Source organism: Glycine max, chromosome 2 (assembly GCF_000004515.6).
Source record: "Glycine max cultivar Williams 82 chromosome 2, Glycine_max_v4.0, whole genome shotgun sequence".
Lineage (NCBI taxonomy): Eukaryota > Viridiplantae > Streptophyta > Magnoliopsida > Fabales > Fabaceae > Glycine > Glycine max.
In genome coordinates this window covers 41,470,217-41,485,497 of record NC_016089.4, presented here as the reverse complement: position 1 = coordinate 41,485,497, position 15,281 = coordinate 41,470,217, and the positions used below count along the sequence as shown (strand labels likewise).

The window sequence follows — 15,281 nt, the reverse complement described above, 5'->3', positions numbered from 1 at the left end:
ATTATAGAGTAAGTAATTAATACTTTTGACTCATGATTTCAACTGAGAAGTAATACTTGTTGTATTAGATTCACTTACTTTAAAATTATGAAATACAATGTTTGAAAATAAAAATAAATCATAATATAATAAAAATCATGAAAAAATATTCTCAGTAACAACCAAGAAAAAAGCTTGATATTTGAATTTTCAATTCTTTGTTTACAGGTTGGATTCTCTTGTCACAAAAAAAATCTCAATCTATCACATTTTATTTTTATATGTAATATTTGATATTCTTAATTGCCTATCACCTTCAATTTACTCTTATTTATCTTTATATCTAAATTATATTTCAACATTTTATTTAAAATTATCTATATTTAAAAATAAATTCATATTACAACTTAAGCTATTCACTATAAATCTATAGTATAATCTATAAATTTAAAAATATTTATTTATTATAATATTAACATCAATTATGTTAATTATATAAAAATAAAAACAAAATCCTAAGTTTTTTTAATTTATTTTTACAATGGCTAAAAAAAACGTAGCTGGCACCAAAGCGACCCCGTTACAGCATGTCGTTCCCGAACCTAAACCCAACACGCTAAAACCCCGACTCCCAAAAATCAGAGAGTACGCAGCGCCACCGCACCGGAATCTGTTAGTTAATCGCCGATAACTCTTCATCGCCGTTCCGATAACACCACAAGCCTTTGACGCTGCGAATGAGAAGGTTCGCGTGGTTCACGCCGGTAAGTGCAGGAGGAACGAAAATCCCAAAACAATTCCCAATCTCACCGTTCCTTTCTCTCTAACATCGTTGTCACATTATCTACTCTTCCAATGCAGTATCGGCGCCATTTACTTTCGTCTCTGACTTCAGAATCCCTCGTGGATAAAGGAGAATCAACCTTCACCAAATTCTCGTCGTCTCGCCAATCGTTTTTGCTCGCTCGAGGCACGTTCCAAATTTCTCTTGCTTTTGCTTGATAATTATTATTTTCGTTTTTCTGATATTTTTTTTTACTTATTTGTGGAATTAAATGTTTTATTACCAGCTTTGGTCAATTGCGGGTTCGTCACGAAAACGGAGGAGTCCCGGATTCCGAGAGTACCGTTAAGATATCGTTATTTTCATGCCACAGGTTTTGTTGAGTCGAACCTGAATTATTACATTGTTTCTAGTTGTATATCAGTAATGTTCAGATATATTGAAAGGTTTTCATTTGATTTCTTTTTTCTGCCTGTATTGTTCCAGCATTTTCTTCGTCAGCTGACCGAGACCATTATGGAACTCTTGGTGTTCCTGAAAATGCCAGTCAGGATGAGATAAAGAAGGCATTTCACTCGGTGCGTCATTATTAGGAATCTGTTGTTTTGTATGGCTTACGGCATATGTATTGATTGATCAAAGCTATGCTTGATAGGTAGAGTAATGGTGAAGTCAATTGGAAAAATGCAATGCTTGTTTGGGCAATGGGGTTGATTCAATTTTCATCTTGAATGCTTTTAGTAGGAGAGATGAAATTTCATTCCAATTGCTTGGTACTTGGTGGTGTGACAGCAATCACAAATTAGATGATCCAGACAAGAGTTCTCAGACTAGTAGTTATTCCTGGTCACGACAGCTATTTAGTTTAGTGTTACTAAATCAGGTTTAGCTGTAAGGATAAGGAAGTCATATAGTTAATAAACCTTAACAGTTCGCATGACTTATGTCCGGACTATAAAAGGCATGTATGATGTAATAACTACTAGCCTGAGAACTCTTGAAGGCAAGACTAAATACTTTCTTATAAGGGTAGGTTTACATTAGGGATCATCTTTGAGTTCTTACTTGTTTATGCATTTCATTTATTTTTGCAAAAAAACAAGAGGAAAATGACTTGGAAGTAAAAATTGGAGAAGATGTTATACTCATACCACAATTGGGATCAATATTACAGAACAATATGGAAATTAATGAAGATGTCACACGTGATACAAGGAGAAAAACATTGGGAGTTATTTGTATTTGCAAAGTACCTAAAAAGCTTAAAGAGAAGTTTTATCGTATTGCTGTATGTCTAACTATACTTTGAAGTTGTGAATGTTGGGCTTTAAAGGAATGAGAGAAGAAAATGAAAGTAGTAAAAATAAGTATGTTAAGATGAATGTGTAGCTACACAAAAAAATGATACAAAATCATTGTACACAGATATTATTGTGACAAATTAAAGCCATTCTCATTTTCATTTCGTTATCTCTACTACTGTGCAAGCATCTAATATTCTTACTCTTGTTTGTGCCTTTACGGCTTTACCAAGGTAACCATAGTTCTTGTTGATTTACATTTTGTATGGCTTTATGCATAATCTAATCTGCATTTATCTTGTTGCTGGTCGATCAATTTATTCACATTTTGAATTTCAGAGTGTGGAGTCTTATGCATTCAGAGAGATACAACTAGGAATAATTTTTTAATACCAAAAGTGCTTGTAATGGAGAGATAGTTTCATCTAGATGATAGAATAAGATGCTACATATCTTTTAGTTATGAATTACTATAAGTCACAGTAGCTAATTCTGGGATAAGTTAGAAGTTTGGCTTCTATTCACCTGTAAATTATAAATTAGGGTCCCATTCTTGGAAATGAGATAACCTCCTCTTGTAATCTCTTAATGTAGTCATGTGTCTTCATCATTTTATGGCGCATGCTGTGTGAGTTTCTATATCAGAATATCATGTCTCTTTAATTAGTTAAATCATTAAAGGATATTTTTAGTTTTCTATATTATTTTAATCAATATATAAACTTTTTTCAATCAGCATTATTAAGTACAATGGAATATTTACAAATTGTCATTAAAATTATAATTTTTGTAATTATACTAATGTTAAGATTTTTCAAATAAGTTTTTTAAAATGTATTTCTTTATATTTTTTGTATTAACAGTGAAATAATTTTTCTTCAATATTTTTTAAACTTATATATTTTTTCACAGTTAACTTGCATTTCAAATGCCCATGCAATGCACGTGATGCCTGCCAGTATGGTGGCACATGGCCTTTTTGGTATTTCCCTAACATGTGCTGACTGCTGAGGAATTGAGCAGCTCTGTTCTATTTATGTTTTGATAATTGATTTTGCTTTGATTTGTTTTTTTTTTTCCGTTATATTTATTGAGTAGGATCCCTTATCCTCCAACATCATAATAATTATATTCAATTCATCTTAATGAATTTTTCTTGCATCCGGAAAAGAATTACACAGGGTCGCAAAAACTAATACATGAAGGCTAAAACAATTTCCACTATGTTGTCAAAGGGGTATAACTTGTAGAAATCTTTTTGTTCTGCTATTTAATCTTTAACAACTGTTTTTGGAGCTTAGTGCATACTAAAAACAGTTTATGTGAGCATTTTGGTCTTCAATCATGATATGTTCTGTCATCATACTGCTTTGATAACAATATTCCAAAATCAAATGTCTTCTTTTGGCTAATACTGCATTATGCCACACTTTTATGTATTGTGCAGCTTGCTAAAAAGTACCATCCAGATGCAAATAAGAATAATCCATCTGCTAAGAGGAAATTTCAAGATATAAGAGAAGCTTACGAGGTCTTTATTATCATTTTGTGAAAGTTTAATTTTCCCCCCTTGCATTTTCAGTCATATTTAACCCTCCCTTCTTCTGGCTAGGTTGCTTATGGTTTAAACTGAGTAAATTAACAGTGATATTTTTACATGCCTTGTTGCTATGTAATTTCAGACATTGAGAGACTCTAAAAAGAGAGCAGAGTATGACAAGGTAGTTTTCCCCCCTATGTACTATTAGAATTTCAAATTTGAACCTCTATATATGTTAAAAAATAGAGCAGAGTTACTATATGTTTAAAATTTCTGGAGCATCAGTTGGTTAAAGCTTTTCAAAATTTCTGTAATTCATATCGTTCATTCTTACTTAGGATGTTGAATTAACTAACTTTTCCCATCATTTTTTCCAATGACCGCCCTTTTCAACTGAAGATGCGTACTCGCGGTTCAGAAGACATAGAATATGATCGTGATGATGCAGAAAGGTTTAGAAATGCTTATCGTTCTCATTTTTCTGATTCATTTCATAAAGTATTCTATGAGGTATTTTTTTGCTCTCGTACATACTGTTGTCTTATATTATACATGAATGTTCAAAACTAGTTTTGCTTGATTTAAATTGACCATCCCTGTAAGATTGAATGGTCAAGATCAGTTCCTTTTACCTTGGATTATATGGTGTGACTTGATATGCTCTTTGTCTCTCTCTACACACACTCACACACACACAAACTAACAAATTCTTTACGTTTTTGGATTCATTTCACATAAGTATTTCCTGAGGAAATCTCATAATCTTCTTGATCTAGCAGATATTTGAAGAAGCAACAACTCAATTCTCATCAAATATAGAGGTTAGCTTAACCGTTGTTTCTCTGTTGTTTTTTCACTTTGAAATATGTTCCTACTTTTCCAAACTTAACTATTCACCTATTGCTATGCTGATAGGTGGAGTTGTCTCTTACTTTCTCAGAAGCAGCGAGAGGATGCACCAAACATGTGTCATTTGATGCATTAGTTCCATGCGATCATTGCAGTGAGTAAAGTTATTATATTCTGGGAATTAGGAAAGCCCTGGGTAGAATATTTTTTCTTTACAGGATTGTATATTAGCTATTTCCATTTGTTATTATTGCTTTATGAAATGGCAAAATATTGTCTTCATATAAATAAATTTTGATTGCAAAAGAAGTTTATCACATAATCTTGTGTATGTTCCATTGTAAGAAGAATTTTATTTAGGTGAGAACCCCCATTTTTTATTTGGGAGTGGGGGGGTTGGGGTTAACTGAATATATGTTATTTTTTTATTGAAATTTAACACAATCCTGTTAGATAGGAATCTTACATAGAAAAGTCTTATGATAATAGAAAAGTCTTATGATGAACCCTTTTTTTGAATGATAGAACCTAGGATGGGCTGTGGCTGCATTGACATCAGGGTAGCTTCTCTCTCCCTTTTCCTAGCTCTTGCATTGGAGAGATTAGTGATTGATATAAACATTATTATTACTAATGAAAAGGATAAGGTTTACTAATATTTAGTGCTCGCTAATCTGTGGCTACAACAAGAATTTTTATAAGCTGCAGAACTATTTTGAGGAAATAATCTAAAGTACATATTTCTGGATGTGTAAAGTGTCCCACATGACATCTGTTTATAGTGAAGTGAGCCTTTTCCTTAACATAATGATAACCCCATTTGATGCCAATGACTTTCATTGTATTCATCCAGATGGGCAGGGCTATCCACTTGATGCCATCCCAAAAGTTTGTCCAACATGCAGGGGCTCGGGTCGTGTAAGTGCCTTTAAAGATCAATGTTGATTATTAAAATGACAAAAATATTTTAAAGCAAAATTTCAGCCATTATGAGTCGATTTCCTTTTGTGGCATTAGAGTTACCAGTTATTACTTATTAATATATTCTTTTACTCTTGGTGGTGATGATTTTCCCCAGGTTACAATCCCCCCATTTACGTCAACATGCATTACTTGTAAAGGATCAGGCCGAATCATTAAGGTCTTTTATAAATTCCTTGTCAAGTAATCTTGTGAGGTGGTTGTCTGTTTTTGTGCCATAATCTTTCATAAATTTGTATTTTGTCTATCTATTTTGTGCAGGACTCTTGTCTAACATGTGGAGGATCTGGGGCGGTTGAAGGGGTTAAAGAGGTTAAAGTTACAATACCAGCAGGTTGGTTTTTGATACTTGTGACGATGTCAACTGAAGTCATATTTTGGTTAGAGCTCATCAATGTACCTGAACAAAGTGAAATAAAACTTGGTTGTTATTGTAGTAGTTTCTTGTTCAGATCGGAAATTCTTTACATACAAATTATAATTTTGACCCGTGTTTCACCTTTCATGCTTAAATTTAATTTCATATGGAATAACCTTTGGTTCCTTTTAAGGTGCTAACTTTTATATAGAAGAATATTTTATACATGGAAAGTTTTATCCATGCCGCAGACCTGCCCTACCTTGATTTTGTTTACCTTTTGCAACTCTTTATATTTTATTCAAAGAAGAATTCCCCCCCCATTATTCTTATCATAGTTTTCCATGAATTGGTAGGTGTGGATTCAGGAGATACAATCCATGTGCCAGAAGGTGGGAATGCTGCTGGAAGTGGAGGTCGACCTGGAAGTTTATACATTAAAATAAAGGCAATTTTCTTTCCAAATATTCTCACACTAACATGTGCTACCTGCTGGCCTATGAATCTGTGATTTTAACCAAACTTTGGCATTTTTAATGGGAAATGGTGCTTGTTTGGGAAAAGAAATAGGATAATGGTGAGTTTATAAATAGAGCAATGTAACATTGCAATAACCGTTACATGACCAAAAAGGAAGTTTACTCAATATTTTATAAACTAAATAACTTAATGTTGTTATTATTAGAGTATGCTGTCAGTCTACTGTGAAAACAGTTCTGTAAACTAATTGTAAGGGATGTTAGCTTTTGCTAACAGCACCTATCTTAGAGTTGGTTAGAATCAGTTAGAGTTGGTTAGGTTCTGTTAGTTAGTTACAATCTGTTACAATAACAGAACAGAGGTCTATATATACCTCTTTTGTAACCTTCTGTAATTAACTTTGATAATCAATAAAATCAGCCTTTCTGTTCAACAAGTTTTCTCTTCTCTCTCTCAGTTTATTCAACAGTTATTATGTTTTGTTAAATTGTTATGCTTTCATTGATGACTTTATTTTACCTTACAATTTTATCGTGGACATAGAATGCATAGGTTAATAGTAAATTGTCATTTCACACTGTATAAATATAAATACATGATGCAAGTGATGAAGTAGTTGCAAGATTTCGTTAGTAAGTTTGGATTAATATTATTAAATCCTAAACACCATAACAATTATGCTATCAGTGAAATCTCTTGATATAAATAATCTTACTGAAGTGTATAAGTTTCTGTTTTTTGGTGTTCTCAAGAAAAAAAAATTATAACTCTTCCCTGGATCCTTAGGTTATTTGCTAGGGTCAGGTAAGGGCAACATAATAGAAGATTAGAAGTGCTTCATTTACCTTGATCATGCAATTGTGGAGACAATTTTAACATGTAGTAGCATGTTTCAAAGTATTTGTGTTCCCATCTTGATTATATGCTGCTGTTTAAAAACTGAAACCAGGAAAAAGCTTTCTGCTCTAGTAGTATAATGTGTATGTTGTCATGGCAAATTATGATCTACCTTCTATTCTTATTGGAGCATCATTTTTTTTCTGTTGATATAGGTGACTGAGGATTCAATCTTTGTCAGAGATGGTGCAGATATCTATGTGGATTCCAATATTAGCTTTACACAGGTGAGAGCTAAATATGTTTCACACTTCCATTACTTTTGGATGTTCAACCATCTGATTAAAGAGGGGAAAGACCTTAACACCCTTGTCATTCTGCACACAAATGGGGAGCACACCTTTCTGCTGCTAGGTCTAATGGCAAATCAGCTGCTAGACTTGGGGACACAAATTCCTATTAAAATGATTAATAAGCCCTATGAAGATGATCCATAAATTGCACTACACTATGTTTTCTCCGAAATCTTTTTGTCAAGCTTAGTTTCATGTTTATATGGTTTTATTTGGTTCAAAACAATGGTGTTCTTTCCTGCTATTTGATAACAGTAAGGCCACAATATTTCATTTTACCTGAAGGAAACTCAGATGATAGAGCCATGCACTTAAGAAGTGGGTGTACATGTAGAGATCCAAAAATGCGTTTAAATAAGTTTCCCCTCTCTCTTCGCTGTTTCAACTTGAGGGAACAGATTTTCATATATGTTACAAGTCCAAGTTCCATAGATGGGCCTATTGCTGCTAATGATATTGGCCCTGCTAAGAAAAGGCCCACACGTAACAGGAAGATGCCAATTAGGTTCAATGATCACATAGTTTATAAATAGATTTCTATTTCATGTTGTTGTTTCTAGAACCTGTGAGTCACCAATAATTTGTTAGAATTGCCTTGCTGTCATATCCTTAGCTGGATCCTGTTTAGATCCTCTAGATATTTTCCCTCTATAATCGTTGTAATTTCCAGATCTGGGAAGGAAGGAAGTATTTTGCATTTCTTCTTCTCTATACACATTCTTGAGGAGGCAACTCAGGCCTGATAATACTGAGTATAACATTGAATCTATTTATAAACTATGTGATCATTGAACCTAATTGGCATCTTCCTGTTACGTGTGGACCTTTTCTTAGCAGGGCCAATATCATTAGCAGCAAGTGGCCCATCTATGGAACTTGGACTTGTAACAATATATAACATGGAAGGGATAACTTTAGTTCTTTGTTGGTTAGATTCCTTACAATTTTTTGATGGAGTTGTGTGTCTTGATCAGATTGCTGTAATCATATACTATGTACAGTATTGATTATAATACATATGTTCTTGTATATCTATGCCCTGATAACATACAAAACAGTTCCGTTAATTGATAAAAAAATCTGTAACAGCTATCTCACATTTTACATGTGCTTAATTCTCACACTTTATGCCATTGCATGCATTTTGTCAGAGAAGATTATTTAAAGGGGTCCCATTCTAAGATACTTGCACATACCATCTTTTGCACCTTAATTATCTTGGTGACTGTGAAGTGCACCTAAGTCTGTATCAGTGTTATTAATAGAACAAAGTTTTAACATTACAGGCTATTCTTGGGGGCAAAGTTGAAGTGCCTACTTTATCTGGGAAGATGCAGTTAAAAGTTAGTCAAAATTTACTTTTTCAGTATTAGTCACTTAAGTTTGCAGATCTTAAATAAATGGGCTGCCTTGTTTAAGCTCTCTAATGAAAGCCTATATGGTTAAGATGTTTTAGGTTCATAATTTTTAGGATTCCTTTATATTCACTGAGAAAAAAGAAAAAATAATATTGGTTTCGTAATATCTTTTGTCAAAATGATACCTTTTGTGCTTACCATTGAAATTCATTCTACTGTGTTGTATTTCAAATTTCTGTTCCAAATCATCGAGCTTACTGATTATCTTAGGTGGAAGAAAAACAAGCCTGGCTTGTTCTAGCCATATTGTTCCCCTCAGCAAATTATGACTTTCAATTTGCTATAGAATTATTGTTTAGATGACTGCTTGTTTTGACCCTATTTTATCTAATATTGTGTGATTATGTTCCCTTAGATACCCAAGGGTGTTCAACATGGACAGCTTCTAGTATTAAGAGGCAAAGGTTAAATGAAAAGTTCCCTCTCATTGTCAGTTTTGAACAAGTTTTTGGTCCTTTTCAGTTTTCTCTGGTGGTACTTGAAAAGTATATTTACCATAGTTGTTGATGCAGGACTACCAAAGCATGGATTTCTTGTACATCATGGGGATCAGTATGTACGATTCCGTGTTAACCTTCCCATGTAGGTTCTTGTATTCAACTCTTATTTTAGTTTAACTTCATAGACCTTGTCTTTGAGGAACGTGTTATTTACTATGTTAAAGAAGCAATATAATGTTGCTTTGATTCCAATTCCATATGGATTTTTGTTGATATTGATATTTTGGCATTGTGGAAAATGGATTACATAATTGTCAACTTTCCTATTTCCTTTTAGTTGTTTGTTATTGACATTAGCAGAATTAGTCTTTCCCATTGCCAGAGATTTGATTAAATTACCTTTTATTGCTGTATGCCTGTATCATTTTATTCATATTCTGTGGTTATAAATACGTGTTTATTGTTTTAGACACACAGTTACCTGAACCTAATATGGTATCAGTAGTCTACGAAGTTCTCCTTGCCTAGCCTGACATAATACGGGACAGTAATTGCGCATTTTCTTGGTTCTGCTGCCTCCTTTTACTGTTGTGCCCCCATAAACAGGAGTAAACATTGCCACCAACCCTTCCCTAGTTTTTGAGTCCCCAGTCACTGCTGCATGCAACCGCACACGTGCATCTCCTCTTGGTATGTCTCTCACATGCACCTTTATCTGTTTGGTGTGTGAGCCACTTTCGTACCACTCTTTTTTCCAGTGTCCCGTAGGCACAGTGGCACACCCACCTTTTGGCGACTCTGTTCCACCCACCCCCAGCACACAAACAGGATGCTTTCTGCCTCCACCCTCGATTTGTCTGCTGCCACCATTAGTTTCACGATTGTCTCTCTGTTTCCCTATGAGAAACTAATTGGGGCTGCTGCTGTTCAATTATGGTTCTAGGGACAGGTTTGTCAATTCTAGAATCTCCTCCCGTACTTGTGCTTGTTGCCATTTCTCCTTCAATCACTTATTAGAAGCAACTGCATTCTTAACCTTATATTCAGCCTGCCACTCTGGCTTTAGGTCCCCGAGTCATCCCTTGCTTCATTAAACTCTTCAGCTTCACCTTCTGAATAAAAAATTTCCATTGTCTTGTGCAAAGGTGTCAGGTCTTTTGTAATCCTAATCCCTTACTTGCTTACCATCTTATTATCATTTATCTTTCATATTATACCTTCGTATACTTTTTGGATTCAGTGCTATTTCTTAAATCACAGTTGAAGCATTGTCTCACTCTCATCCAGGTTTGCTATAGGCTACGGTACCTTACACACTAGTGTCTCTTGGGACCTTGTTACCCTGCCTCCTGGGAAAACAACTGTTGGTTATCAATGTGTTTATACAGTCAAAGATTGGACTAGATGGAAATATTAATAGTTTGAGACCTTATCTTAGCTAAATATACTCGGATTTTGTTGGCCTAGATCATGGGAACTCCTTTCCTCGTGGTCAAAATTACCTTTTTTGGCCTTTTGTTGACATTGCTTCTATTCTGATACTGATTGGATAGGTTTTTCAATTTATACAAAATCCACATCAGGATATTGTGTCCTTCTTGTGGAAATCCGATCTCATAGAGAAGTAAGAAACAAAACATGGTTGTCATTATCCAGTGTGGAGGCTGAATATGTGAACTCAGATCACATGTCTTCGACGTTTATTTCAACAAATAAAATTGGGAGATGCCAATGAGATGAAACTGATTTGCAATAACTAGGATGCTTTTCACGTTGCTTCCAACATAGTTTTTCATGAAAGAATCAAACAGATTTATCGTCACTTTGTTAGAGAAAAAGGTTCTTGCAGGAGAAACTACAACTGATCTGTCATTTCCAATGATCAACTAGCTAATGTGTCCACAAAATCCCTTAGAGGGTCTCAAGCTAAATATATTTGTAACAAGCTTGGTGTATATATGCTTCAACACGAGGGACAGTATTAGAAAATAACACATGTAGTTGAAATTAGAGTAGCACATGGAGAATTAGTGTTTCCTAATTAGTGGGGATTTTATTAATTACCTTATATTACTGGTTCAATGTATTCATTATTCTGTAATTATAACACGGTTATTCTTTTAGACACACAATTACGTAAACCTAATAGCATCATCTGAAGGACCCACACAAAAGAGTCCCCTTTCCTCTGCCTCTTTGTGTAGATTGGAGATTTCTGAATTTTTGCTTACTAATTATTATATGAGTTGTCTTTAATTTTAGGTATTTTTTTTTCTTGAGTATTTTTATATGTATATTATAATTTTTTATTCTCATAACTCTAATTTTGCTGTAATGGCTGTGTTTTTTAGGCTGGCAGCTATGTGCCACTATCTAGAATTGATAACTACGTTTTGAACTGCATTCTTGGTACCTTTTAATGCCATTTCACAATTTGTGTTGCTGTTTATGGTTGTTTATCATATTCGTTTTCAAGCGATGCTTTTTGTGTCTGAATAAAAATGGTATTTGTATTAAGTGCTTGCCTTTTTTATCATTTGGTTATTTTTACACTTAAACTCTAGTCTGCATACTGCCAAGTACTCACTTCTGGTCCACTCATCCTTTTAGTGAAATCAATGAACGACAACGTGCTATACTTGAAGAACTTGCAAAGGAGGAAATAAAGGAGGGAAACAACTCTTCATTTGAAGGAAATTGGTATGCACTTTATCTAACTTTATTTTTGGTATAATTAGGGGTGTTCGTGGGTCGATTTTAGTTAAATCCAGGACCCAACCCAATCAAATTTGATCGGTTCGGTTTTCATAAATTTTCTTTTGAAACCCAACCCAATCCAACTCATTCATGAACGGTTTGGTTCGGTTCGGTTCGGGCCAATTGGTTATCCATTTAAATTTGATCTTTTTTCTCTCCTTAGAATTACTATTTTATATCATGATTCATCCAAATATTCAATACAATTAACACAATATTACCAAATGTCTGAAAGTAGTAAAATTGATTCATTTAATACCATCAACATAATATTCTAAAATAGACTAATACAAATTAAAACAAAATATTCTTCAACGAGATTTACTAAAATTATTTGAATCACAACTATTTCCTACAGTTGATTTCTTGCAATAAGTTTTGCTACAATCAGATTTGTTGCAACCAGATCTGCTAAAACAAATGAACAAAATATGATCCATTAATATTATAAACATGACAGAAAATAAATATGAAAAAAAAGGTGAAACAAATAACAATGTACCCAGTGTTATTAAATGGCGGCCATGGCGGCGCCATGGCGGAGTTGCGTTGCGGTTTTCTGAAAAAACGTCACCGAATAGCGGTGGTGTGGCGGGTTAAAGATGGCGGCGCCATGGCGGCCGCCATAGCCATGGCGGCCATGGCGGATGTGGCGGCGAGGCGGAAAATGGCGGATGCAGCTGCAACCTTCGACCTCGAAGCTCCAACACAGCGCGACGACCCACGACCCCTGCAACCCGCCACAACCTCGGAACCACCCACACCTGCAACCAGCGACGACCCACGGCGGCGACGAGCATGGCAGCGACGACCCACGGCAACGCGAACGGCGGCGACGAGCACGGCGTGAACGACGGCAACGCGAACGAAGAAGACGACCTAGCCAGAACCGCGACTTATACTGGTGGGGGTGGGCCAAAGCCTTTTTTTTTTGTTTTTGCTGCTTGACACCCCTTTTTGCTTTCGACAGTCCCATTTTTAATTTTTTTTTCTATTTGACACCACAATTTTTTTTTTTTCTGTTCAGTCCTCTTTTTATTGAGTTTATTTGGTATTGGTACTTGATTATTGTATGAACTCATCAAACTTTTTTAGTTTATTTGAATGCAATCCTTTGTTTTTTTCAATTTCAATGAGTTTATATATATGTTTTTTTTTTTTGTCCGCCATGACATCCGCCATTTTCCGCTACGCCATCCGCCATATTTTTATGGCGGATTTTACTTTCTGCCATGAACCGCCATCCGCCATTAACAACATTGAATGTACCTGAAAGTAATATCTTAAGAAGTTCCAACACTAGTAATTTCAATACTTGGAGTCCCAATATTAGCAGTATTTAAAGTCAAACAAAACAATTCTAAAAATTTTGATCGAATCTATAAATCTAAATTTGTGATCCAACCTGTACATAAATGGTTTTGATCGGATCTATAAATCTAAATCTATGACCCAACTCGTACATGAACGGTTTTGATTGAATTTATAAATCTAAACCTATGACTCAACCCGTACATGAACACTAACTCAAACTATTCGGATCGGTTTGGGTCAATTCGAGTTCCCGGGTGACCCGTACCCGTGAACACCTCTAGGTATAATTGTGTTAGTTTTAGTTGCCTATTGTCCTAGTATGATTTGATGATTCCATGGTTATTTGGATAGGGCTAGTCGGCAATAATGAGATAGTTGAAAATCGTGAGTCAAAATTCTTTTAAATTTAAGTAACTTGCATGTAGAAAAAGTATTATAAAGCATGCTTTGCCTACCTATGGCTATTTGGTTGTAAAGGATTGAGAACAGGGATAAGTGTTCATTATGTATACTTATTCCAATAACTGCTTACAAATACTTGTGTTTGTGTATGAATTGCATGTATACCAGTTTCGGCATGCGTAGAGCTCAGCCTTTTATTGATTTAATTGATATCCTCATTAGTATGCTTGCTTCTTTTGTTTAGTTTTGTATGATTTATCAATGTTCTCGAGTCATATCTGATTGTAATGAAGATCCAAAATGGATAACAGGCTTTACCAGCAGCTATCTACTGGTTGAACTTACAGGTGGAAGCAAATTCTTGAACACACGATGGGTCCAAAGTATATGCTGGAACTATCTATGCTGATATTATTCCTTATCTTCATTAAAAAAGTGTTGAGCTGATAACTTGGTCAAAGACCAAATATGATTGCATGGCGGACTAGCCAAACACCAAATATCATTGTGATTGCTACATTCTTCATCCTTGCGAACCATTCAAACAATAAGGTGGTATACTACTGAATCTATCTCATTCACTAACTCTATCTGGTAATTTCAAGCTGTTCTTTTCTTTTTACTTTGTTGCATGCATAATATACCAACTAATGCTCGTGACTATGCCAGCAATTGATCAAGGTTGTATGCATGCACACGTCATATTGATTGGTTTTTGTAGAACTTTTCATTTATTTTATTTATTACAAATCATCTGATGATATTGAGTTTTAAGAAAAGGCAATAGGATAAGTTTGCCAAGAAATGCAAATTTCATCATGTTCAATTTCTCCTGTCCTTGTTCGGTTATCATACTAGGTCCATTAATAGATTGATGTGTAGGGACAAAATTACCTTAACTTGGAACGGTAGATAACTTTGCTTATTACTCACTTCGTCCCATTGTGCCAGTTATGGGTAGAGTGGAGCAAGTAGCAACTGACATCTGTGACGGACTACAGAAACAAACACTATCACTGAAAGATGCTATTTCTTGGCGCCCAGTCATTTTACAGGTTAACAATCTTTCAATGAATAAAATTGACAGTGAAATCACGGTGAAAATCTATTTCTTGAGAATTCTTCTACAGTTTTACTGGTTTATGCGAAGGTCGCCATGAATTACATATTAAAGATGGGAACTTCCTATGTATATTTTTTCACATGACTTTTTAAAATATATTTTATAGAGCATTTGATGTTGTAATTTACCCCGTTCCGGGGATTTGGGGTTGGGGGTTGGTTTTCTTTAATGCACTCTTTTGTGCTTCAAATCATATACCACCTTACTTTCTGGAATTCAGCGAATAATGACTGTCAGCTGCTACGCACTGAATTTTTATTAATTGAAAGAAGATAATTTTGTAGGTTATTTAGAATAAAGTCATATTTGTTAAAAATATGCAGATATAGGTTCGCAAAATATTGTTAGCCTTATTGATAACTTGA

General features: G+C 34.6%; 1 protein-coding gene across 3 annotated transcripts; it reads left to right on the top strand.

Annotated features, from left to right (window-relative positions):
- The first annotated feature begins 535 nt into the window (after positions 1 to 535).
- On the top strand, positions 536 to 15,026 carry LOC100809440 (chaperone protein dnaJ 1, mitochondrial). 3 transcript variants are annotated; one of them, XM_041008044.1, is made up of 20 exons: positions 536 to 743; positions 841 to 949; positions 1,050 to 1,136; positions 1,250 to 1,341; positions 3,512 to 3,595; positions 3,747 to 3,785; positions 4,004 to 4,114; positions 4,384 to 4,425; positions 4,520 to 4,607; positions 5,307 to 5,371; positions 5,532 to 5,594; positions 5,696 to 5,768; positions 6,149 to 6,240; positions 7,325 to 7,396; positions 8,749 to 8,805; positions 9,236 to 9,284; positions 9,393 to 9,462; positions 11,931 to 12,020; positions 14,141 to 14,345; positions 14,745 to 15,026. In XM_041008044.1, exons 1-19 carry the CDS (start codon positions 717 to 719, stop codon positions 14,238 to 14,240), a joined length of 1,410 nt encoding a protein of 469 aa, XP_040863978.1. In that variant the 5' UTR covers positions 536 to 716; the 3' UTR covers positions 14,241 to 14,345; positions 14,745 to 15,026. The 3 variants fall into 3 exon arrangements, with proteins under 3 accessions (XP_040863978.1, XP_014624216.1, XP_040863980.1); XM_014768730.2 differs by having other exon boundaries at positions 14,105 to 14,345; XM_041008046.1 differs by lacking the exon at positions 8,749 to 8,805.
- The last annotated feature ends 255 nt before the right edge of the window (positions 15,027 to 15,281 follow it).

Coding starts and splice junctions, on each gene's coding strand:
- LOC100809440 (XM_041008044.1), top strand. CDS start 717: ATGAGAAGGTTCGCGTGGTTCACGCCG. Junction 3,786..4,003: donor AGAGAGCAGAGTATGACAAG/GTAGTTTTCCCC, acceptor TTTCAACTGAAG/ATGCGTACTCGCGGTTCAGA. Junction 12,021..14,140: donor TCTTCATTTGAAGGAAATTG/GTATGCACTTTA, acceptor TTGAACTTACAG/GTGGAAGCAAATTCTTGAAC.